The sequence below is a fragment of the Mesocricetus auratus genome, unplaced genomic scaffold (assembly GCF_017639785.1).
Source record: "Mesocricetus auratus isolate SY011 unplaced genomic scaffold, BCM_Maur_2.0 Super-Scaffold_6730, whole genome shotgun sequence".
NCBI lineage: Eukaryota > Metazoa > Chordata > Mammalia > Rodentia > Cricetidae > Mesocricetus > Mesocricetus auratus.
This window is the reverse complement of record NW_024429184.1, coordinates 13,188,481-13,213,314: the sequence shown is the minus strand read 5'-3', so window position 1 is coordinate 13,213,314 and position 24,834 is coordinate 13,188,481. Positions and strand designations below refer to the sequence as shown.

At 51.8% G+C, this 24,834-nt stretch overlaps 1 protein-coding gene across 1 annotated transcript; it reads left to right on the top strand.

Moving 5' to 3' along the window:
• The first annotated feature begins 1,130 nt into the window (after positions 1-1,130).
• On the top strand, positions 1,131-3,499 carry Foxe1 (forkhead box E1). The gene has a single exon (XM_040738777.1). It carries the CDS (start codon positions 1,131-1,133, stop codon positions 2,256-2,258), a length of 1,128 nt encoding a protein of 375 aa, XP_040594711.1. The 3' UTR covers positions 2,259-3,499.
• Positions 3,500-24,834: the final 21,335 nt, after the last annotated feature.

The following is a 24,834-nucleotide window of genomic DNA, read 5'->3' as shown; positions in this document are numbered from 1 at the left end:
ACACCTCTAGAGATACAAAACCTCCGGACAGTCTAGGAACCCGGATCCAAAAGGGTGAAGTGACTACCTGGGGCACATTCTAAAATCGACCCTGGCTGCAGGGGGCTTCTAAGGGCGGCGAAATTGCTGCGGTCTGAGTAAGAACTGGACCGAAGAGTGGGCCGGCGGGTAGCCCAGACCTGGGTTAGGAAAACACCCCAAGAACTTCCTATTTCCTCCCCGCAATAAATAAACGCGCCCCACCCTCGTCCAGGTCTTACCCTCTCTGGACGAGAAAACTCAGTGAGCCCGTCTTTCCACCTGAGACTCCCAGCCGAAATCGGGGAGTGATGAGCCGAACACCAAGATCTCCTGGACTCCCAGGACTTGAGACTCCCGCTTGGCGCGCAGTGAGGGCCGGCCCCCGGACCTCCAGGCGCCCTCCCCGCTCTGACGTGTGTGGGGCTCCCGCTGAGCCGCCGCCGCTACCTGGGGAGGTGTGCAGTCGGGGGCGGGGGGCCGCCGGGGGCGGGCAGGTAACCGGTTACGCCCCGTGTTCGCCGGCGCCTTTAAGGAGGAGAAGCGGGCGGAGGGAGGAGCTGGCCCAGGTGCGCGCAGGAGAGCGGCTCGCCGGCGGTCCTCCGGGCTGGAGTCCAGCGCTGCTAAGCGGAGCCGTCGCCCGCCCGCCGCCTGGCCCGGCCCGCTCGCCTGCCTCGCCGCTGGCCTCGCCACTCCGCCTCGGACTTGGGCTGCGCCTTCGCCGCAGGGGTGCGGCATGGGCGGCCCCGGCAGAGGTGTCCGGCGCCCCCACTGACTGCCCAGCCCCGGGACCCCAGCCCGCAGCCTCCTCTACGCGCACCGCCTCGACGGTCGTCCTCGGACCCGAAGGGATCCCCAAACAGCCGCGTCGGCCTCGGAGCCCCGTCCGGACCCCCTGATCGCCTGGCACCCGGCCACCAAGGACCCTCTCTGCCCGGTGCCCCAGACGAGCCGTCGGTGAGCGCCGCACGCCGGGCCCCGAGGTTCCCGTGCCCGCAGCGCTTTCGGTGCTAGCCGCGAGAGGCCGGCGTCGGCTCCCGGGGTTCGGGGTCCCCGGCCGGTGCGGCCGTCGGCAGCGGCGGACGACGGGGGGCACGGGGGACCGCGGCGCCATGACGGCCGAGAGCGCGCCGCCGCCCCCGCCGCCGCAGCCCGAGGCGCTGGCGGCCGTGAAGGAGGAGCGCGGCGAGGCGGCGGCGGCGGCGGCGGGCGCGGGGGTCCCGGCGGAGGCGGCGGGCGGCCGTGGCGCGGGCGGACGGCGACGCAAGCGCCCCCTGCAGCGGGGGAAGCCGCCCTACAGCTACATCGCGCTCATCGCCATGGCCATCGCGCACGCTCCCGAGCGCCGCCTGACTCTGGGCGGCATCTACAAGTTCATCACCGAGCGCTTCCCGTTCTACCGCGACAACCCCAAGAAGTGGCAGAACAGCATCCGCCACAACCTCACGCTCAACGACTGCTTCCTCAAGATCCCGCGCGAGGCGGGCCGCCCGGGCAAGGGCAACTACTGGGCGCTCGACCCCAACGCCGAGGACATGTTCGAGAGCGGCAGCTTCCTGCGCCGCCGCAAGCGCTTCAAGCGCTCGGACCTGTCCACCTACCCCGCCTACATGCACGACGCCGCGGCCGCCGCCGCCGCCGCCGCCATCTTCCCGGGCGCCGTTCCCGCCGCCAGGCCGGCCTACCCCGGCGCCGTCTACGCGGGCTACGCGCCGCCGCTCGCCGCGCCCCCGCCCGTCTACTACCCCGCCGCGTCGCCGGGGCCCTGCCGCGTCTTCGGCCTGGTGCCCGAGCGGCCGCTCAGCCCGGATCTGGGCCCCGCGCCGTCTGCGGCCGGCGGCTCCTGCGCCTTCGCGTCGGCGGCGGGCGCGGCGGGCACCGGGAGCTTCCAGCCGGCGGTGTGCACCGGCGCGCGGCCCGTCAACCCCGCCGCCTACGCCGCCGCCTACGCGGACCCCGACGGCGCGTACCCGCAGGGGGCCGGCAGCGCGCTCTTCGCCGCCGCGGCCGCGGGACGCCTAGCGGGACCCGCGTCGCCCCCCGCGGGAGGGGGCGGCGGCGGCGGCGTGGAGGCGGCGGTGGACTTCTACGGGCGCACGTCGCCCGGCCAGTTCGGAGCGGCGCTGGGGCCCTGCTACAACCCCAGCGGGCAGCTCGGAGCCGGCGGTGGCGGCGCCTACCATGCCCGCCACGCCACCGCCTACACCGGCGCGGTGGATCGGTTCGTGTCTGCCATGTGAGCCGGAGGTAGGCACGAAGCCTCACAGACTCCATGACGCTCAGAAAGATGGTAATCCCCGGAACCGGCGGAGAGCACTAAAAAGTGTGTCGAACTGAGACTCGCGTGCAAGGCCCCTGAGGACCGGAAGGGCCCCGTGTCTTGCACACTATTCGCAGACCCGATTTGCTCTGGATGTGAGACGAGGAGGCTACAGTCGCGTTCGGACTGGGGCAAGGGACCCTCGATGATGCGAAGCTCCAAAGAGCGTGCCTTTCTGCCTTTTTACTAGGGAGGGTCCCAGGCTGTAAAGGGTGGAGAGCAGCATCGTTGTGGACACCAGAATGTAGGATCCGAACTGTGGTGGCTTCAAAGTAATGCTGTGCTACGCCGAATTCGGGTTTTCTACAGGCTGGGCCTCTTGTATGTTTGACTACCTTACTACAGTAAAAGCGGGGCTCGGACAGTGCCTTTCTTCTTAAAGAGAGAACAGATTTGCAAAAGAAGTTGCTTTAAAAATAAAATGATTCTGTTCAGCTGTGCTGGTTTTACCTGTCTCCAAGGACCACAAGCCTGATTGAGACACAGTTTCCCATCAATCTGTCTGTTGCCCAGGACGGCTGTGAGCTTTTACCCTCTCGTTTTTAACCCTCTCCCATTATCTTGGGTGCCATCGGTCCATATTTGGCAGCACTGGTGAGTCACCCAGGGCTTCCCAGTAGCCGTCCAGGGAATGGGAACAGATCCTTGGCAAGTATTTAACCCACAGTCCCGGGACTAGCTCCAAGAAGAGATTATGTCCTAATTATTGAATCTTTTGAGTAAGATGTATTGGTCATTCTGCAGCAGTCACTGCAGTCACTCTGGTTTTCTGATAAGGAGGATGGGGGGTGGCTTTACAATAATTGGGTCTGTCTGTTTTGTTTTCCATGCCCTCCACCATGCCTGCCTCAGCACCCTCCTCGAACAAAAAGGAAAGAAACCTTTTAGATCGCTGATTAACAAAGCGATCTAAAAAAAAGGAGGGTTCTTTAACTTCATCCTGTAATCCGTTTATTTGAGGCAGCAGGCTCCGGGAAATTAGAGCACAACGTTGGGGAAAATCCAACCTGTCTCCATCTTTGTCGTGATGTTTAGTTTTACAGCGGAAACATCTGATATTGAGGAAGGGCTCCACTCCCTTCAGACAACCTAGCTTGGTTTTTGTTTTTTGGTTTTTTTTTTTTAATGGACTGATTTAATAAAAATTTCTGAGCAAGTGAACACCTGCCAGAGAAACCCGGACTTTTTCTGTGTAGTTAACTTAGTAAGGGAGTGCCTGTGAAAAGATGCCATGAAAGTATTGATAATTGTGTGTGTGTGAGAGTTAATGTGTGTGAGTTTGTGTGGTGTGTGTGGTGTGTGTAAGTGTGTGTGTGAGAGAGACAGACAGAGAGGGAGAGAGAGGAAACTGTACCATCCTGTTCACAAAGATGTGTGAATTTAGTTCCTATCATTATTTATCTAAGTCATACATCCAACAGAAATACAGCACAAGCCACAAGTGTAATTAAAATTTTTCTAGTAGCTACATTAATAAAATGGAAATTAACAGGTGAAATTAGTTGTGATAGTAGATTGTATTTAACCCAGTATTTGTGACATATCATTCCCACATACTCCAGATAAAAAACCGACAAAATGTTTCCATCTTCGTTCATCTGTGCCTTCAGATGCGGGAGCTATGTCACAGCTCTGTCGCCTTTGGTCAAGGATTCGATGGCACCGTGAGCTTTCTAGCCTTTGGGGCTTTGCGGTGGTAGATGACCATCTGGAGGCAGGTGACTTTCAGCCCTGTGACTCTGGAATAGTCCGGTATAGAGGTCCCTTCCTCTCCTGGTGGGTTCTGTGTCCCGTGTCCCTGCTGCACGGCCTTGCCTACCTCTTAAAGAATGGAAGTTGACCATCAGCACCGATGCGATCTCCTCTGGGCTGAAAAGAAAGTTTTTGCCTATGTTATTTCTGGAATTGAGCCTTTGTTTTCTAATTAGCAGAATTACCAAATTGAATACTTTGGCAGTACCATTAACCTTAAACCGGCCTTTCCAGAGTCCTCGTTTATGAATTAGGATTTTGTGTTTGCTACCTCAGATGGTCCTCCTGAAGTTAAAGGGGGGGGGGGTAAACGAGATTAGAAAAAACAAAAAACTCCTTGCAACGGATCAGAAGGGGTAAAAACTGCCTTATGGTAGAAACTTGGGGTATCCTGTTGCTGTTGCCATAATGCCGGAGAAAGATGGACCGGACCGGAAGGCTGAGTCTTCGCATGGGCCTTGGCACTTGGTGAGATGCTACCCAAGGAAAGAGTCGGTGTCCACGTAAGATGCTGCTCCGAGGGAACTGGGTGTGTGGAACCGCGCCCTCGAGATTGGACTGGGGACCCTGGAAGACTGGGACCCTAGGCTGAGGACAGAGACAGCCCTTCCGCATCTGGGCCACAAAGCCCGAAGCAGCAGGGTGGTGGGATGCTGCGCGCGCATGCCAAGGACATTTCAGCGCACCGCCCTCGTAGCTCTCCTCCAAATCTGTGGACTCAGACCCTCAAGCTCCCGTTTTAGGAGTGCTCTGAGACCCAAAGGGCGTTCATTTTTCTCTCTTCCCCTCTTCCTGTTGAGAGGGAGTTTGCTGGTGAGCCGGCTTAGCACCCCAGCATCGCGCAGGCGCCTCGGGCGGTAATTAGATGCTTTCTTCCCTAATTGCCGGAGGCTCATTAGAATTCGCCCCAGAGTTGTAACATTTATTTTCTTTCAAATTAATTTTGCTTTGCAATTAAGGTGAGGAAACTAACAACAAAAGCAGACTTCGCCCTGGGTCATTTAGTACGGTTAGAGCGCTCCCTTCCTATCTTGAGCTGGGAGAGAGATAACCAGAGGTTAAGGGCGGGTGAGTTTCCTTGGCCACCTCAGCTCTCCTCGTCACCGCCATCGCAGTGATCCCAGAAGAGAAGCAAGGCTCGGCTAAGGAAGATTTCAGCCCAACTGCTCCAGGAGCACGAATCTGCAGCCTGCGACTGCAGTTTACTAAAGAGAGCCCCCAATTTTCTAAGAAATTTGTGCAAAATTGTTTTTGTTAAAATTAGTTTTCCTTATTATAAAGTCAAAATGTTTGCTCGTTGAAAAAAGGTGTAAGAGAAAGAACGAGAAGGAGCGTGGTGTCTCATACATGTAATCCTAGCAGTTCCAGGCTGAGACAGCCAGGCTACCCAGTGAGTTCCAGAGCAACATGGACTCTGTGACTCTGTCTCTGAAACAGACCAAAACACAGAGGGTCCTAAAGTTGGCCCACAGTTAAGTGGGCAGCCCCTTTTCTAGGTTTGGCTTGGTTTTGTTTCCCCAGTGTAGGAGGCCAGAGTCTTGCCTCCTTCCTTGTGCTTCTGCTTGATTTTGTGTTGCTGGTGTGTGCATGTGGGATACACATGTGCCTGCTGTGTGTCTTTACGCCGGTGTGCACTTGGGAGAACATTCGCAAGCACAGGAGGATGCGTGGATGCCGTGAACCTGGGACTCCTGGCTCAGCTAGGCTTGCCAGCCTCGGAACTCCGGGCATGTGCCTGGAAAGAACGGGATGCTGTGTGAATTTTAATCACAGTCCTGCTCACAGGGGCAGGCCTCGGTTTCAGCCATTTGTAATACGAGGTACAGGTCCCCCGTGTCCCCATACACTCTGTTCTCTAAGTCCTCTTGCCTTGCTCTTCCAATTCGGGGTGCACTTTTGTGAGGCCCAGGAGAAGCTACGGTGGAAGGAACCCTCCCGTGTTTCCACTAAAGGCCAGTGCTTCCTCGGTGCCCTTGTCACCCTCCCCACCTTACCCCCCACCCCGCGCCCTCCCCGCCCCCTACCTCCCACATCCCACCCCCCACCTCCCACCTCTGCTAGAAATGTGTGACCTCAGGCCCCAGTGAATCCCACTGGACCAGAACCTGTCTTTCAACAAACTGTCATGGGCTCATAGGTCCTAGCTGAGACAGAACTTTGAAAACAGAAGAAACTATTTTATTTAATAAGAGCAGAGACCCCCAACATAGCTTCCAGTAGCCCCATTTCTGACCAAGAACTCTAAAGCACCCCGAAACACTGCCTGGTAGCACGGTCTGCAGAGAGAGGAGAGTTCAGGTCTTAGAGTGCTCCCATTCTGTTTCCAGGTGAGCCACCGACACAGCATTCACTGGGGATGTGCTGGGAAACGGCTTTTCAAAGCAGGGTTATTTATGGGCTAGAGACTCAGTGGTTAAGAGCACTGGTCGCTCTTCCAGGGGACCTGAGTTCAGTTCCCAACACCCACACTCAAGCTCACAATAGTCCACAACTCCAGTTCTAAGGGATCCAATGCCCCTTCTGACCTCCATGGGCGCCAGACTTGCACCTGGTACACAGTCATATATTCAAGAAAATCACTCATGTGCATAAAGTATACTTTACTATGCCATACTATATTATACTATACACACATACATCTTTCTTCTTAGGGCACAACCGTTGGCATGAAGGAATTCCTGTCTCGTTCAGTGTGGGCTAAGAGTCCTCCCTAGATAGCCAGAGTTCTCTGGATGCCCTAAAGAACACACACACACCACATACTCACACACACATATGCACACACACACACGCACATACACCACATGCACACACACACATATGCACACACCACACACACTCACATACACATGCGCACACACACACTCACATATGCACACACATGCACACACACTCACATACACATGCACACACACTCACATACACATGCACACACACGCACACACACACATGCACACACACGCACATACACCACATGCACACACACATATGCACACACACCACACACTCACACACACACCACACACACTCTCACACACACACTCACACACACTCACATACACATGCGCACACACACACCACACACACTCACATACACGTGCACACACATGCACACACACACACCACACACACTCACATACACATGCACACACACACACACTCTAAGGAACTTGGGCTTCAGTGTCCATCTTCTTCCTAAGAAATGCTGCCTCCTGGGTGGGCGTTGCCAAGACAAAATGTCTGTGGAAACACTTCTTGACAAACAGCAATTTCGATGGCATTCTGTACCATGAACGACAGGTTGGGGCAATGCTGTCCCCGGGATCACATTGCAGCAAATAAAAAAGCCTGGGCTCACACAATCCATGCTCACACCTCTCAGTGCTGACACTCCTCCATGCTTATCCTTCTCCATGCTCACACGCCTCAGTGCTCACGTTCTCAGTGCTCCCACATCTCAGTGCTCACACCTCAGTGCTCACACACCTCAGTGCTCACACTTCAGTGCTCACACCTCTCAGTGCTCACACACCTCAGTGCTCACACACCTCAGTGCTCACACCTCAGTGCTCACATGCACTCATAATGATGGGGATCCACAGGAACACCATAAGCATGCCTTCTGTGGAACCCAGAGATGCATGAGGCCTCCCCACAGTTTCACTGCCATCAGTATCTGAGTGCGGGAGACTGTCTGGCCCTCATCCTGACGGAAGGCTCTGAGAGCAGAAGGGACCGGCTGTGACAGGGGGTGTGACAGAGGTGAGGGTTGTTGGTTTTCAGGGGAATTCAGCTTTCAGGGCTGCCCCCCCCTCCCGTTAAGGCCTTCAATTATGTGGGTGGATACAGTAGATGGTGGCTGGTCCAAAGACTGACTCAAAACACCAGGAGGAGAGCAGAGTGCCTCCATTCCTCAAAGCAAATGCAGCAGTGAGCAGCGTGGGAAGGAGAAGCGGGGAGTGCGGCTCAGTGAGCAGAGAGCTTGCTAAGTGTGCACGGAGCCCTGGGGTCCGTCCTCGGCGCGGTAGATACCAGGTGCAGAGGTGCAAACCGTACCCCAGCACCCAGGAGATAAAGAGAGGGGGATCAGGAGTGCCAGGTCATTCCTGGCTATGCGGTAAGTTCAAAACTAGCCTGGGATACACAAGATTGTTTCAAAAATTATATTTTTTCATTAAAAAATAAAGACTGAGATGGATAGCCGGGGATGGAGTAGTGAGAGGCAAGTCCTCAATGAGCGGGCACAGGTCTTTCCACCCCTTGTCCCCTGGCGCACTATCAGCCTCCTGTAGAGTCCAGGCTGCATGGTGCCAGCCCCACACCCTGTCCACTCTGAGAGCCAAAGCTCAGATTTCCAGCAGAACCCAGGAGGTTTCCTGGGTACAGGAGGGCAGGGTCTGAGAGGTCCAGGGATCAGGCACCAGCCCCTCCCAGAGGGAAGAGGGGATGGGGAAACTGAGTCAGGATGGATCTCAGGCTAGTGATCTCAATCCCTGGGAATCCGGAGCAGCTTCTCAATGGGACGGGCAAGGCAAGACAGCTTTGGTTCTGCATGCATGGAGACACAGAAACAAAGTGTGACCACCATGCCCGACAGAGCTCACTCCTGAGACTCCAGCAGCTGGCAAGGGTCCCAGGAGTGCTTGTGCTTCCTGCCTCCACTCTGCTCCCAGTGCCAGCCCGAAGCTTGTGTCACTGGGTGCGACACACAGCCCCAGCTTCTCACCCTCACTCTGTGCCCTCTGTCATCCCACATAGCTGCCATGCCAGCACCCTAGGCTCCAGCCACCATGCTGTGTTTCCAAACACCCCATGAGTCCTGTTTACCATGAACTCACACAGGCAGACCACTCCCTCAGCGAACCACTTAGCCCTGCATCCCGGGCACCATCCTGGGTCCATCCCTTCCCCATCTGTCCCTCTGTCCTCACCCAGCAGCCAGTGCGCATGCAGTCCAACCCAAACTTGAGCTGGACCAGTCCCTTCCAGGGAAGGAGCCCGACCTAAGTCAAGAGAACTCAGAGATGGGAGTCAATGCGTCACGGACAACCCTCATTCGCGAGAAAACCGCATTTTATGTATTTTCACTTTGCCTCCTCTAACTCCAGTTTTTCACCAAAACTTCACCCCACTATTCCGCTTTCTGTTAAGGATCCTCATCTTCCCTGGCCAGAAGCTCATGCGGATAGGGGGGGCATGGCCACAGGGCTGCTTGAACACAGGGCTTCGTACAAGTGCTCTGCCGCAGACCAGTCTATTCTATTCTGGGCTTTTAGTGGCATAGCTAGGGGTGACCAGATACAGGGCAACAGTACAGAGTGCTTCTGGGGACAGAAACAGAACACTCCATCTTCCCCGTGGTCTCTTAAAGGGGCAAACAGCCAGCCAGCTACCTTCCTGCGTCTTGCACACTTAGCCCTGATTTGATTCAAATTTCAGTTGATCTCTGTTTTAGCGGCAGTCTTAGTATCCACCCAGGAAGTGCCTGTGTGACAAGAGTGGAGTTGTCACCGTGTCTGCCTTAGAAAGGGTGACATTTAACTAAGACACGGTGACAACTCCACTCTTGTCACAGGCACTCCCTGGGCCAATGAGATACCCCAGACAATATGTTGGAGATGCCTGTAAAGCATTTCTTTGGTCTTAAAGACAGAGAGAGAGCAGCAGTATTTTTTTATCCTTTAGATGTTGAGTGTGTCCCCTGAAAGCGTGGCAGCCACGTGAGGCCCAGGTTGTCTAGACTAAAAATACATCAGTCTGCCCATGGAGACCTAGGGATATCACCAAGCCTAACCAACGCTGGGAGCCTCCATTCTACCTGTGGGCTCTGTTGTTGGAAATAAGTCATCTCCATCAAATTTGGACTGTCCTTGAGCCTCTTGCTACCTAAAGCCGAGTGTAGGCCAAACGACCCCTACAGGGTGGGGTGTTGTGGGTCAGACTGACCCTTGGTTTATTTCCCTAAGACTTATTTTGCCCCTCTTATCACCAAACACAGCCAAAAGATCCTGTAGTCTTACCTCACACTTAACTGCAAAGAGCAACTAGGCTGACCACAGCTCCTCTGTGAATTAATGCCAGGGCCCTTCCCGGCTGAGCAGTGGTCCATAACATCACCACAGAGCACACTGCCGCTGGGTTTTGCAGGACTTTTAACTCTGCTCTGGATTCTCACAGCAGCCCTGGGTTGGACCAGGTTTCTCGTGTTCTTTGGGCAAGGAAACTGAAGTGTAAGGAGGTTGCTCTAGGCCACGTGGTCTCTTCAGGAGCTGAACTGACAGCCTCGGCGAACAGAAGGCTGAGGAATTTCCCCGCCTGGATGTGCAGCCAGGACACTTGCGTGATAGTCCTGCCTGGAGCCTTCTCTCCTTGGGCCTCTGAGCTTGGCGACTCCACACGCCCATGACTTATCTCCACAGGGCGTGTGAGGCTTAAAGATGATAAATGTGGATCCAGTTCCTTCAGACGGTTAGTGCCAAAGCTGGAGGGGACCGGCTCTTCTGAAAAGCAAGCCTGTCTTCCAGGGCCCGTGTCCCGTGGTGGATCCTCCCTCCCTCCTTCAATCCACCCTGGTCCCACCAAACTGCAGGTAAAGCCTGGTGATTTATACAACACCTGGAGAGCTTGTGGGCAGGTGGGTAATTTCCAAATTAATTGTGGGAGAAACCTAACAAAACAATCTGCAGGGTCAGCATCCCAGAGCCCTGCCTGCAGGGAGCCTGACTGACAGCTTGGAATCCGGAGAGTACAATGCCCAACCACAGGCAAGAGGCCCTTCCTCCCGTGGGGAGGAGGCCTGACTTCCTTCCAGCAGAGGCGGGCCTGGGCCTGCCACGGGGCCGGAGGAGAGCAATGCGGGGAAGCTTTCTACCCAAACTGCGATTCGAATGTGTGCTGTCTCAAGGAGCGCCCCGCGCCAGCCCCGCTGGCTCCTACCCCGCTGGCTAGCCGGGAACTGTTTCCTGACCCTCACTGTGTGTCTCAGGAAGAGATGGCGGCTGCCCTGAGGCCTTCTTCTTGAATTACTTGTCCAGAGACAGGGCCACTATGGGGCAGCCTGCTACCACACCAACAGGAAACAAACCTGGCCTCCTTGCTGTCTCAGAATGCAGGCAGCTCCTACCTGTAGTGTGAACATCGCCGTTTTCCAAAGAGCTATAGCTGACTTCAAGAGAACAGGCTCCAATCCTGCTCAGCTTCCCCAGCAATAAAATGGACGCACCTTCCCTTCCTGGTTCTCAGAATGCCCAGGGCTCGGCTTCCATGTGGGTTCCAGGGCCTCAGCAACCCCGCCCCCTACCCCATCTGAGCAACCCCACTGAGAGCAGCCTCTGAGGCACTTACTATGGGCAAGGTCCCAAACCAGGCGTGGCTGGGAGATCCTGAGCCCACAATGGGTACCCACATGCAGGCATGCGGTGAGACAGCCCGGCCTGGGGTCTGGCATGGTCCCCTCCGCTTACTGGCTTCTCTCCCTGAACTTGAATTGTCAGTGACATAGAGTCACTGAGGTAAGATTGCCTCATCTGCTCACTCGTGGGGCTTCGTGAGAATTTCATAACAATAATACGGGCTTTGAGAACCGAGGCCACGTGCCCTGGAGATGTAGCTCAGTGGAACAAGGCTTACTTGCTGTGCATGATACTCCAGGCCTGGTCCCCAGCAGCACAAAACTCTACAATAGACACACACACACACACACACACACACACACACACACACACACACACACCTGAATACTGTCAATAACCACACAAGTGAGCCAGGAAACTGAGGATTCCCAGCATCTCAAGATGAATGTAGGCTGAGGGAGACCTTGAAGAGGACAGGAGAGCCAAGTCACAGACACTGTGAGGTGATACATGCTGTTCTTGTATGTCACTAACTGTCAGGGTAGCTTGTTATGAAGCCCTAGCTGGCTGAATCATGGACGGCTCCCTCATACCATAGTCTCTGACCAAGAGGCCCGAACACACACAGTCACACACACACACACACACACACACACACACACACACACAATCACACACACACAATCACACACACACAATCACACACACACACAGTCACACACACACAATCACACACACACAATCACACACACACACACAATCACACACACACAGTCACACACACACAATCACACACACACAGTCACACACACACAATCACACACACACAGACACAATCACACACACACTCACACACACAATCACACACACACTCACACACACACAATCACACACACAGTCACACACACACACAATCACACACACACTCACACACACACAGTCACACACACACAGTCACACACACACAGTCACACACACAGTCACACACACACAGTCACACACACACAGTCACACACACAATCACACACACACAATCACACACACACAGTCACACACACACAGTCACACACACACACAGACACAATCACACACACACAATCACACACACAATCACACACACACAGTCACACACACAATCACACACACACAGTCACACACACAGTCACACACACACAGACACAATCACACACACACAATCACACACACACTCACACAATCACACACACACAGTCACACACACTCACACACACAGTCACACACACAGTCACACACACAGTCACACACACAGTCACACACACACAATCACACACACAATCACACACACACAATCACACACACACAATCACACACACAATCACACACACACAATCACACACACACAGTCACACACACACAGTCACACACACACACAGACACAATCACACACACACAATCACACACACTCACACACACAATCACACACACACAGTCACACACACAGTCACACACACACACTCACACACACAGTCACACACACAGTCACACACACACACAGTCACACACACACACACAATCACACACACACACAATCACACACACACACAATCACACACACTATTTGAGGTGGTTAGGAGGGTTTTGACCCCTGAAGTAGAAGATTTAGATCTTTCTTTTGGTATGTGTGTGCTCGTGTGCATGTGCTTGTGTGTGTGCGAGTGTGCTTGTGCGTGTGCTCACACGTGTGTGTGCACGCACGTGTGTGCATGTTTGAGCTGTCAGAGGACAACTTTCAGGAGTCTCTGCTTATCCTGCACCTTGAGGCAGGGTGTCTCCCATTTCTGCTGTTGCACTGCATACTCAAGGTTAACTGGTTCGCAGGCCTGCAGGGCGATTCTCCTGTCTCGGCCTCCCGTCTCACCACAGGAGGGCTGGGATTGCAGCTGTCCCCCGCCACATACAGCTTTCTCTGAACTTGGGTCTTCAGACTTATGATGCTAATAGTAGTGACTTTATCTGTTGAGACATCTTCCCCACCCTTTAGGTACTTCAAGGTCAGCCAAGACTTGTCCGGAGCCGCCTAGAACCTGGAGATCCCACCTTCTGCAGTCAGAGGTAGCAAAGGGGCTGGGGAGTCCCTGAGTTGGCAGGGGGGAGCATGAACAGGTGAGCTGACCCTCCGGGAGTCAAGTGACATCGAGTAGTTGACAGTTTCTGTGGACAGAATCCAAGTTTCACAATTATCCAAATCCATGACTGTGCATGGTATCAATAACTGCAGATCCAACCTGCCGTCTTTTGGCTGTGAACTCTGACGTTAAGATCGGAATTAACTGCTCCCAAGAGAAAATGAGTAACAGTCATTACAGCGTGAGCAGAGGCTTACCTTTAGAGACCTCAGCCAGCCCTAATCTGGGCTGTGCCTCTTCCTGCTCCCAGCTGTTTGGATGCTTGGAGAGCGAGCGATGCCAAGCTTCCAACATGCCTTCTTCTGTGTGTTCACAGCCAACACGGCCAGGGAATCTGAGGGTAACATCCTTCTGAGTGCTCTGCAGCAAAGTTAGGCAGGCTCTGCTGTCTTTAACTCAGGCTATAAGTGGGAAAAACAAAAGGATAGGGAGCCAACTAGGGAAGGGAGGATTGGAGGAAGCATGTGGGAAAAGAGCTTAGTGAGCGCTGAGCCCGTGAGTCAGGAGAGGCAGGAGAGTCAGCCCGCGGCCTCACAGCCGGTCTTAGAGGCTATAGTTTAAAAAGTGAGGAAGTGATGGTCCTGCCTGGCTTTGACCTTTTCTGAGTGTCTGGGTTGACCTGGAAACTCATAATTGTTGGTGAATATAGATGTCCCTGCTGGGGCGATGACCTAAGTCCTGGGGACATGAGCTTTATGCAGCCTGAAGAAAGCCAGTCTAGGGTGCGTCTCAGGTCTTAAGTCTGTGAAGAGCCCCCTGGACAGAGAAGGGGGGTGGGGCACATGTAGAGGATCAGTGCTGGATCGCAACAAATTCCAGCTAAGAAGAGAAAGTGAGATAGCAGGCAGTCAAGGGTGATGTCGCCCCTCCCGTGGCTGGCTTCATTTGTTTCTGGAAGGGCCTCTGAGCGATGCTGAAGACGGTCAGTAGAGATGTTGTAAAAGAACCCACTCCGTGGGTGGAATTCCCCAGGATTTCTAAAGACTTTTCCAGCCCCAAGCCTCTGGGATACCACACGCCCACTGAAGACTAACGCATACACATACACACTTCTCGGTTCCACACCCTCCTCACAGGGACCTCTTTTCCACAGCGCTGTCAGTCAGGACATTCTGGCTGCAAGCAACAAACTCAACCCTAAATAATTAAGCAATACCAGGGATGTAACAGAAAATAAGGGTAGTCCACAGGAGCAATGAAAAGAACAGTCTTGAAAAGGCTTTGAAACTTGGGACAAAACAAGAACCCGGACCTAATGGATGGGCCCTTCTGACTATAGCAAAAGCCAGGACCCAGTAACAATCCCCTGAGTTCCACTATCAGGATGCATGCATGAGGTGACTGGTCACTGAGCCACCAAGTTCACAGCCCCAAACCCAATCTGTTTGTCCTGTTTCTACAGGATCGTACTCACTGTGGCCAGCAGGGGGCAGGCTGTACTGACCAGAGGGAGTCGCTGCCATCCTGACTCAGTCACAGGGCGGAGGGCCCCCCCAAAGCACAGGCCCGAAGAAAGAAACTTAACACAGGCCAGCACCAGACGTCTAATCTCAGCGCCTGGCTGAGGAGCAGGAAGATCAGGGGTTTGAGATCATCCCCCATAGGAGGGCCGACCAGCCTGGGGTGCATGAGACTGTGTCATAAACAAAGGATTGAGAGACTGGCGTTTTGTGTTGGGAGAAGTCAGGCGGAAGTGATGTTCTCCGTGACTCTGTATCTGTCTTACCCTTGCAGCGGCAGGGCAGCCGTGCGCCCCTGGATTCTGTGAAAGGCACACAAGGCAGGATTTGTGCCATCGCTAGAGCCCAGCACAAAGAGTTCTGGGTGAATAATTTACATCCTTTTGCCCCTAATAACTCAGCCTTGGAGCTGAAGGAGTCAGCATTTCAAAACATCTCAGAATACAGACCCTAACAGCATCCAGAGTCCAGTCTTCTTATTCAGATGAGTGGGGAGGGCATTTCTGCCCTGTAGCAGGCCAACCACTGAAGACTCTCACCGCACCCACAGCCCTAGGCTAGGGCGGAGGCTAGACCCAGCCATGTGCCCTTGGGATGGGTTGGATGGTGGTCCCCAAAGATGACCTCTGAGAAGGTTATCGCAGGCAAAAAGACCGTGGGCAGGATTGGGTTATCCTAGATTATCCAGGGAGCCCTAAATGTCATCACAAATGTCCTCCTAGGAAGCAGGCAGAAGGATTTATGAAACGGAGAGGTGAGGATAAACCCAAGAACTTGGAGAGACCTGGCAATGGCTTTCCTAATAAGTTGCTTTTAGCTCATGGATACTGATTTTGGGACTCAGACCTCTAGAACTGTTGGGATAAATCTGTCTTCCCCAGGTTTGGTGGAGGCTAGAGCAGGGGAATAGGGAGTTCAAGGCCAAACTGGGTAACTTAGTGAGATTCTATCTCAAAATAAAGAATAAAAATGGGTGCGGCTGTAGCTCAAGGCAGACCACTAGTCTAGCCTGTGCAAGGTCCCAGGGTCGATCTCCAGTGCCTCCAAAATGCCTCATTTTTTTTTTTTGGTTTTTTTTGTTTGTTTGTTTGTTTGTTTTTGTTTTTGTTTTTTGTTTTTGTTTTTTTTTTTTTGGTTTTTCGAGAAAGGGTTTCTCTGTATTGTTTTGGAGGCTGTCCTGGAACTCACTCGGTAGACCAGGCTGGTCACGAACTCACAGTGATCCGCCTGTCTCTGCCTCCCGAGTGCTGGGATTAAAGGCGTGCGCCACCAATGCCTGGCTAAAATGCTTCGTTTTAAGTCGCCAAATTTGTTTAAGAAACTGGCATAGCTGTGTCGTTGATCCCACTCCAAAAGACAGTACTGAGACTGCAAATAAGGTTTTCTTGGACTCGGAGGGCAGAGCTAGCTACTAGCCTAACAAAACTAGCCAGAGAAAACCCAGGACACATAAAGACAGACGGGAAGTAGGAGGGAAGGGCTCAGCCTTCTTGGATTGAGGAAGGAGAGAGAGGAGGTCTCTGGACGCTTCTCTGCCACTTCTCTGATCAATCGGGTTCTTACCCCGATATCTGATTCCTGAGTCTTTGTTGATAATGAGTAGTTAAATAAACGCTTGAAGAAAAAACTCACAAGTAAAATCAGAGACTTTGAGGCAGGCACTGTGGTCCATGCCCATACTCCCAGCACTTGGTATGTAGAAGGAGGAGGATCAGGAGTCTGAGGCGAGGTGAACTATATATATGGCACCTTGTCTCCAAAAAAGCTATTTAAAAAAATAAAGCTGTTATAAGTCAGGACTATGGCACACATGTGACAGCCTTCCAGCCTTCCAGAGGTGGAAGTAGGGACATCAAGTGTTCTGGATCATCTTCAGCTACACAGGGAGTTCACTGTCAGACTGGGGTATAGACACTGCCTCAGAAAACAACAATAACACCTGGGTATGGTGGTGCCCGCCTTTAGTCCCAGCACTCAGGAGGCAGAGGCAGGAAGATCTCTATGAGTTTGAGGTCAGTCTCTGTCTACACGATGAATTCCAAGCTAGCCAGGGCTGCACCGTGAGAACTTTGGGGGGGGGGGGGACACGGATGCAGGGAGATCAGAGATTTCAGCATTTATCTTTCAACAACTGGTTGAACAATTAAACATAAAAGCAGGAAGGATGTAGAATTCAACAAAACCAGCAAAAGGCTCCAGTCAATATTTCTAGACGATTCCACCCCACAACAGCAGAACACACAGGTGCACATGGTTCATGTGCCAGAACACACCACACACTGCACTAGGAAGCAAGGCCCCAAAACTTAAGAAAACTGAGATTCTACAGAGTGACTTCTGGAAAGTCCTCAATCTTTCTCTAAGAAAAATAAAGTAAAAATCTCTGAATACTAAGCTAGAAAGATGACAAAACAATGACAGTTCTTGTGGAAGACCAAGTTGGGCTCCCAGCTTCCCATATTTTTAAATCACCAGATACTGGAAAACATGCAACACGCCAGTAATAACAATACATGGACCAAAGAGAAAGTCTCAGTGATGTTCCCAAGAAAAACCACAAAAGTGAATGAAAGTTAAAAGACAACATCTGTGGGATTCAGCTGATGTGTTCTGAGAAGGACCAGTCTAGACACATACATTAGAAAAGAGGCATAGTCTCAAACCATTAGCCTGAACTGCCTAAGTGAGTGAAAGAACAAAATAAACCTGAATCAAAGAGAAAAGTGTGTCAATGAGCAGAAATCAGAGACACTGAAGACTAAAGCAATACAGACGGTCGAGAATCTGATTCTTGAGAGAAAAAAGAACAAATTTGACAAACATCATTCGAAATAAACTGGGGCAACGGAAACAGGGTGTATACAGTTACACTGTAAGGGTGTATACAGTCACACTGTAAGGGTGTATACAGTCACACTGTAAGGGTGTATACAGTCACACTGTAAGGGTGTATACAGTCACACTGTAAGAAGGCAGAGACAATCCCTAATGTCAAGGGATTCTACACACAACCCAGAATGTAAATGAGACAGCTTATAAGATAATTCATCCCTCAAAACATAAACTACCTCGGGGTTGGAGAGATGGCTCAGTGGTTAAGAGCACTGGCTGCTCTTCCAATGACCCAGGTTCAATTTCCAGCATCCACGTGACAGCTCACAACTGTCTGTAACTCCAGTTCCAGTGGATCTGATACCTTCACACCAATGCACATAAAATAAAATTAAATAAATGATTTTTTAAAAAACACATAAACTACTTCAATTCACCCAATACATAGGGATCTGAGGAACCCTACAGCTATTTTAAAAGTTAATTTTAATTATTTTTAAATATCCCATGGTGGAAAGATGGATCAGTGTTTAAGAATGCTTCTCATGCAAGCATAAGGACCCAAGTTTACATTCCCAGCACCCAGTCATAACCCCAGGGCTATGACGCAAGCGAGACGGGAGGATGACCCGGCTTGTTGGCTGCCAGCCCAGCTGGGAAACAGCGAGTCCCAGGCCCAGAGAGCAGGAAAGAGAGGAGCCACGTCTCCCCCTGACCTCTGCTCATGTACACAGACACATGTGCACCGCCACACATGTACACAGATACATGTGCACCGCCACACATGTACACAGACACATGTGCACCGCCACACATGTACACAGACACATGTGCACCGCCACACATGTACACAGACACATGTGCACCGCCACACATGTACACAGACACATGACCACACACACACACCTACACATAACCACACACACACAATCACATACATTCATAACCACATACAAACGTAACCACACACAGGCACAACCCCACACACACAGACATACACAACACCCCCACACACACACATATAACTACATACAACTTTCTTTAATTCCTAAAACAAAATGTCTACAATTGTATGGGGTTTCTGGTAAAATTCTATCAACCATCTTAAGAATTAACTAAAACAATACACCATTTCTTCCAAAAAAAAGAAGAGGAGGAAATACATCCCATTTTATTTTGGGAAAACAGAATGACTCAGACACCAAGACTATGTAAAGACTGAACAAAAGGGACAATGAGATGGGTCAGCAGGTATAGACACCTGTCCCCAAGCCTGATGGCTGAGTTGGAGTCTCCACATTGTAATAGGAGAATGTCAGCTCTTGCAAGTTGTTCTCTGACCTCCACACACACAGGCAGGTAAGTAAGTAAAAAAATAAGTAAACACAGACCCATTCTCGAGTATGAGAAATTTTTAAAAGATAATACAGAACCAAAAAAACTGAAAGATCCTAACTCCTCATAGATACAAATGGAAAAGCCTTAACAAAACATTTACAGATAGAATCTGGAAGTATGCCAAGAATTGTGCACTATGGTGGGTCAGAGCTTATCTCAGAGATGGCTGACTATTAAACTATCTCGGGCTGGCTCGGTATTAAAAGGAAAAAAAAAAAACAAAGTCAGTCAGGCAGTGGTGGTGCACGCCTTTAGTCCCAGGGTGGTGGAGGTGCTCACCTCAATCCCAGCACTGTGAGTTTGAGGCCAGCCTGTTGTACCGAATGAGTTCCAGGACAGCCAGGGCTACTCAGAGAAGCCCTGACATGAAAAACCAAGGCAGTGGGGAGGCTGAAGAGATGACCTCGTGGTTAAGAGCACTTGCTGATCTCCCAGAGGGCCCAGGTCCATTTTCAGCACCCACAAGGAGGCTCACAACTTCAGTTCCTGAGGATCCACGGGTAACACACAAGGCATACATACATGTACATGCAGGCATATAAATAAATAGATAGATAAATAAATAAATAAATAGATCCTTTTAAAAGAGAAAAAAGGAAAACTTCAGACAGGGAGAAAATATCTGAAAACCACACATTTGACAAAGGATTCCCTTCTAGAACCTACAGGGCGCTTTCAAAGATCAGCAGTTAAAAAAGCAAACATTCCCACTAGAGGACGCATAGAAGACAGAGAGATGCTTCATCGAGAGGATGGTAAAGGGCGTGTGAAGAGAGGGGTAGCGTTGTCAGCCACCGGGGAGGTGCAATTAAAGCCACAGATAAAAGCAGTGATGCCAGCAGAAGCTGGCAAGGAGCCTCAGCCTGCCCCCTCAGACAGGGCTGCGGGGTTCACAGTGGGAAGGCCACTCCACTTGGCTCCCAAAACGGAACCACTGTATGACTCAACATTCAAACTCCCGGGCATTCATACTAGGAAAAAAAAAGATTTGTTCACACCAAAAACAGGTCATGAGGCTGGAGAGATGGTCAGTGGTTAAGAGCACTGGCTGCTCTTCCAGAGGACCCAGGTTCAATTCCCAAATGGTTAAGAACACTGGCTACTCTTCCAGAGGACCCAGATTCAATTCCCAGCACCTACGTGGCGACTCACAGCTGTCTATAACTTCAGTTCCAAGGGATCCAACTCCCTCACACAGTTATACATGCAGGCAAAACACCAAAGCACATATAAAGAAATAAATCTTAAAAAAAAAAACAGTTCGGGGCTGGAGAGATGGCTCAGAGGTTAAGAGCACTGACTGCTCTTCCAGAGGTCTTGAGTTCAATTCCCAGCAACCACATGGTGGCTGACAACCATCTACAATTCAATCTGGTGTATATGTAATTAATAAATAAAATCTTTTAAAAAAACAGTTCATGAATGTTTACAGTCCCTTTATTCATATCAGCAAAAAAAAGAAGAAGGAGAAGGAGAAGGAGAAGAAGAAGAAGAAGAAGAAGAAGAAGAAGAAGAAGAAGAAGAAGAAGAAGAAGAAGAAGAAGAAGAAGAAGAAGAAGATAGTGTGGAAGCTAGAGCAAGGGCTCAGCGGCTAAAAGCGCTTGCACTCTCACACCAGAGTCCAGTTTGGCTCCCGGAACCTAAGCCGGATGGCTCACAAGCATCTGTAACTCCAGCTCCAGGGGATCTGATGTCATTTGCTGGCCTCTGTGGGCACCTGCACAGCCATGGCATGCACTCATACATATGCATCCATATAAATACAAATAAATATTTTAGCTGGGCAGTGGTGGCGCACGCCTTTAATCCCAGCACTCAGGAGGCAGAGGCAGGCAGATCCCTGTGAGTTTGAGACCAGCCTGGTCTACAGAGAGAGTTCCAGGGCTGTCTCCAAAGCCACAGAGAAACCCTTTCTTGAAAAACCCATCCTCTGATACAATACCCAGCTCGTATCTCTCTCCCTCTTGTCCTAGGCTGGATTCCCTTCACATTACCAGGTATTGGCAAACCTGTTGCCCAGGGTCCGAGGTTGGTGCCTGCCCTGACTACAGCTGGCGTTAACCGCTGTTCTCTTCCAGCTGCAGCATTTCTGTGATGCTGCCCTCTCCCCATGCGACCCATGGAACAATCTGACCCATAACTTATGAACACAGACTCACCCCAGGGCTTTTGCAGAATTCTCCTCAGAGGGGCTCTCTCCCACACCACGGCAGCACTGCTCAGCTCTGGAAGTCTGAAGCCTGGGGAGAATCCCACCATTGTCCCATCATTCTTAGGAAACCATGAAACCAGAACTTTCAACCTCTGCGCTATTGGTGTTCAGGGCCAGGCTACACTTTGTCTGTGCTGTATGACATGTGGCAGACCCTTTGGTGCAGTCCTCTAGATGACAATACCCACCCCCTCCAGAGGGATGTGAGAAAGGTCTCCAGACACTGCCAAATTTCAAGGCTGCCCCTTGTGGACACCACTGCCCTACGCCTCTGAATGTGGGACAGGACCCAGTCACTGTGTGTTCCTTTGATCCTGACACTTGTCTGGCAATATGATGTTTTTCCGTCTTTATGGTCAGTTATGGTGGCACATGTGTGTGTGTCCCTAGCACTGGGGAAACTGAGGCAGGAGAACAAGCCCCACCTGGGCTACATTGTAAGATCCTGTCTCTCAAAACAAACAGCAAAAAACTTTCAACCTTCAAGTTGCTTTATTAAGACGACTTTGGGAGCTTTGCTCGCTCGCTCGCTTGGATAGTTTGTTTTCTTCTGGTTTGCATCCTGCTGGTATCAGTGCTGCCTTGGTATCTCCCTTTACACAGATGCTTTAGCTTACAGTTTTCAAAGCTCTTAATCGTAACTGAATTTCCCTTGAGTTCTCAGAATCAGCCCCACAGAAACAAACTGACTTCCTGCTTATTGGGGCAACCTCTAACTGCTGTGAGGGAATTTCACATTTTTGACTTAATGGGATTTATGGCCTACTCACGGGCCACCCATGCAGTTAGATGCCTGTGTGCCTTTGCTCTGTGTGGTGACTCTCCAGGCAGCAAAGAGAAATGACCTCCATGTCAGGAAAGTGAAGAGGGCAGTGTGGCGCTGGGGTCCAGACGTAACGTGACACAACCACGCCACCCTCAGCGTCATTCCGGTGAAAACCGCCTCCCCACTCCTAGGAGCAGGCAGCAGGCCCAGCAAGCAGAGTCTGGACTGAGGGTCGCCTCCCAGGGATGACCGGACACGGAGGATCCCAGTGAACCCAGCTAGCTGGCCGTTCATCCGTTCACAGAAGCCCTGACAATTCACATCTCAGATTTCCACCCCTCGCTTTGGTCTTTCCCCAGACGGGTTTCTCTGTGTAGCCCCGGCTGTCCTGGAACTCACACTGACTGTAGTCCAGGCTGTCCTCAAACTCAGAGATCGGCCTGCCTCTGCCTCCAGAGTGCTGGGATTAAAGGAGTTCGAAACCACCCCGCAGCTCCAGATGTCTCTTCGTCCCCAAATATTTCTTCCATGGATACTATCATCCAGTCAAACTACACAAATAAATTGACAGCAGCAACAACAACAAACCCACTTTCTAAGCCGGGCGTTGGTGGCGCACGCCTTTAATCCCAGCACTCGAGAGGCAGAGGCAGGCGGATCTCTGTGAGTTCGAGGCCAGCCTGGTCTACAGAGTGAGTTCCGGGACAGCCTCCAAAGCCACAGAGAAACCCTGTCTCGAAAAACCAAAAAAAAAAAAAAAAAAAAAAAAAAAAAAAAACACTTTCTAAGTCAGAGTGGACGCCTACACATTCTCTGGATGCAGCCCACCGTGCTCCCTTACGGACACGGCAGAGCCCAGGGAGAAGGGCCAGGTGGGGCTTCAGTAGGATGTGGTTAGCACCGGACCCCAGCGGCCTGGTCCAGGCCTGCTGCCCTGCATCTGTCCACCCACTTTCCCGGAAGCAGCTCGGGGAATTAGTTCTGATGCCACGCCCCGAGCTGGAGTTCTTGACACCTCTTCTTGGATCCAGGCCCTTTCAAAAGGAGCATTTCAAATAGCAGCGATCAACACTCCCAGAGGGTGGGGCCTAATCCACGGTGGATCATTAACGTCACCCAAGTGATGGGCCGTCTGTCAGCACCTCCCGTTCTCCCACCAATTATCTATCTGCTAATTATCTGGGATTAAGAACTGACACGGAGCGACATGGTCATTAACCACATATTTGCAGGGCTTATTCATGTTCGGAGGGCAGCTCGGTCTCACCGAGTCTAATTGGACACGCCCACAATGCTGCGGAACACAGTTCCATCTACTGGGCTGTCGGCGGCCCGTGAAGGACCAGCGGGAAGCTGTGTTGACTTTTCAAGGGGCTTGTCCCTGCACACCAGGGCTATTTATTTATTTATTTATTTATTTATTTATTTATTTATTTCTTACATGCTGGATGTCTTGGCTTTCCGGCTTTCTGGCAGGACGGATGACAGCTCAACTGTGAACGCTCACGCGATCATTTGTCAAATACTCATTAGTTGAGGCACCGTACCAGGCACAGATCTGGCCCCAGGGGTTTTTACGAAGGTGAAAGAGACACCATTTTTACCACCCCTCAGGTCTCCCTTTAAGGGAATTACAGGCAAGCACCGACCAGAGCTGGGAGACGAGGAGGAGGAACACGCGGAGGTGCTGTGCCACCAGAGAGGCTTGAGAAGCCTCGCGGAGGTGGCATCCTCAGACAGAACCGTGTAAAGAGATCCCATGCCGAAGACACAGACCAGCCAGCCGGACCAGGAGTGGCCTAGATGGAGGACAGCGAAGGTATGGACGGAAAGGCGGCCTGAAGGGCTGTGAGCCTCCGGGAGAGCATGCGCACCCGGGAGGAAGCTTTCTGTCCCTGCGTGCATATGGGGGGAGGCGGATCTAGTGAGTCTCTATGGAAGTATAAATGACACGTGGCAAAACTTCTCAGAAACTGACCACACCTATGGAAACCAGCCAGGTAAGGAAACCAATCATCACCAGGCACACCTGGGGTCCCAGCGCTTGGGAGGCAGAGACGGGAGGGTTGGGGTTAAAAGGCCAGCCTGGGCTACATAGTGAGACTCTGGGAAAAGAAAGGAGGGGGGCGGGGAGTAAAAAATAGATGTTGGGACTAGAGAGATGCCTTGGTGGTTAGGTGCACTGGCTGCTCTTCCAGAGGGCCTGGATTCAGCTCCCAGCACCCACGTGGTGGTTCACAACCTTTTGCAACTCAAATTCCAGGGGATCCAACACTCTCTTCTGACCTCAATCACCAGACACATGATACACAGATGTATATGCAGGCAAAACACCCATACACATAAAATAAATTACTTTGTTTTGTTTTTCAAGACAGGGTTTCTCTGTGTAGCCCTGGCTGTCCTGATCACTCTGTAGACCAGGCTGGTCTCAGAAATGCTGGGATTAAAGGCATGCACCACCACTGCCTGGCAATAATTTTAAACACACACACACACACACACACACACACACACACACACACGATACAGTTTGCTGGGGCTAGAGGGATGGCTTTT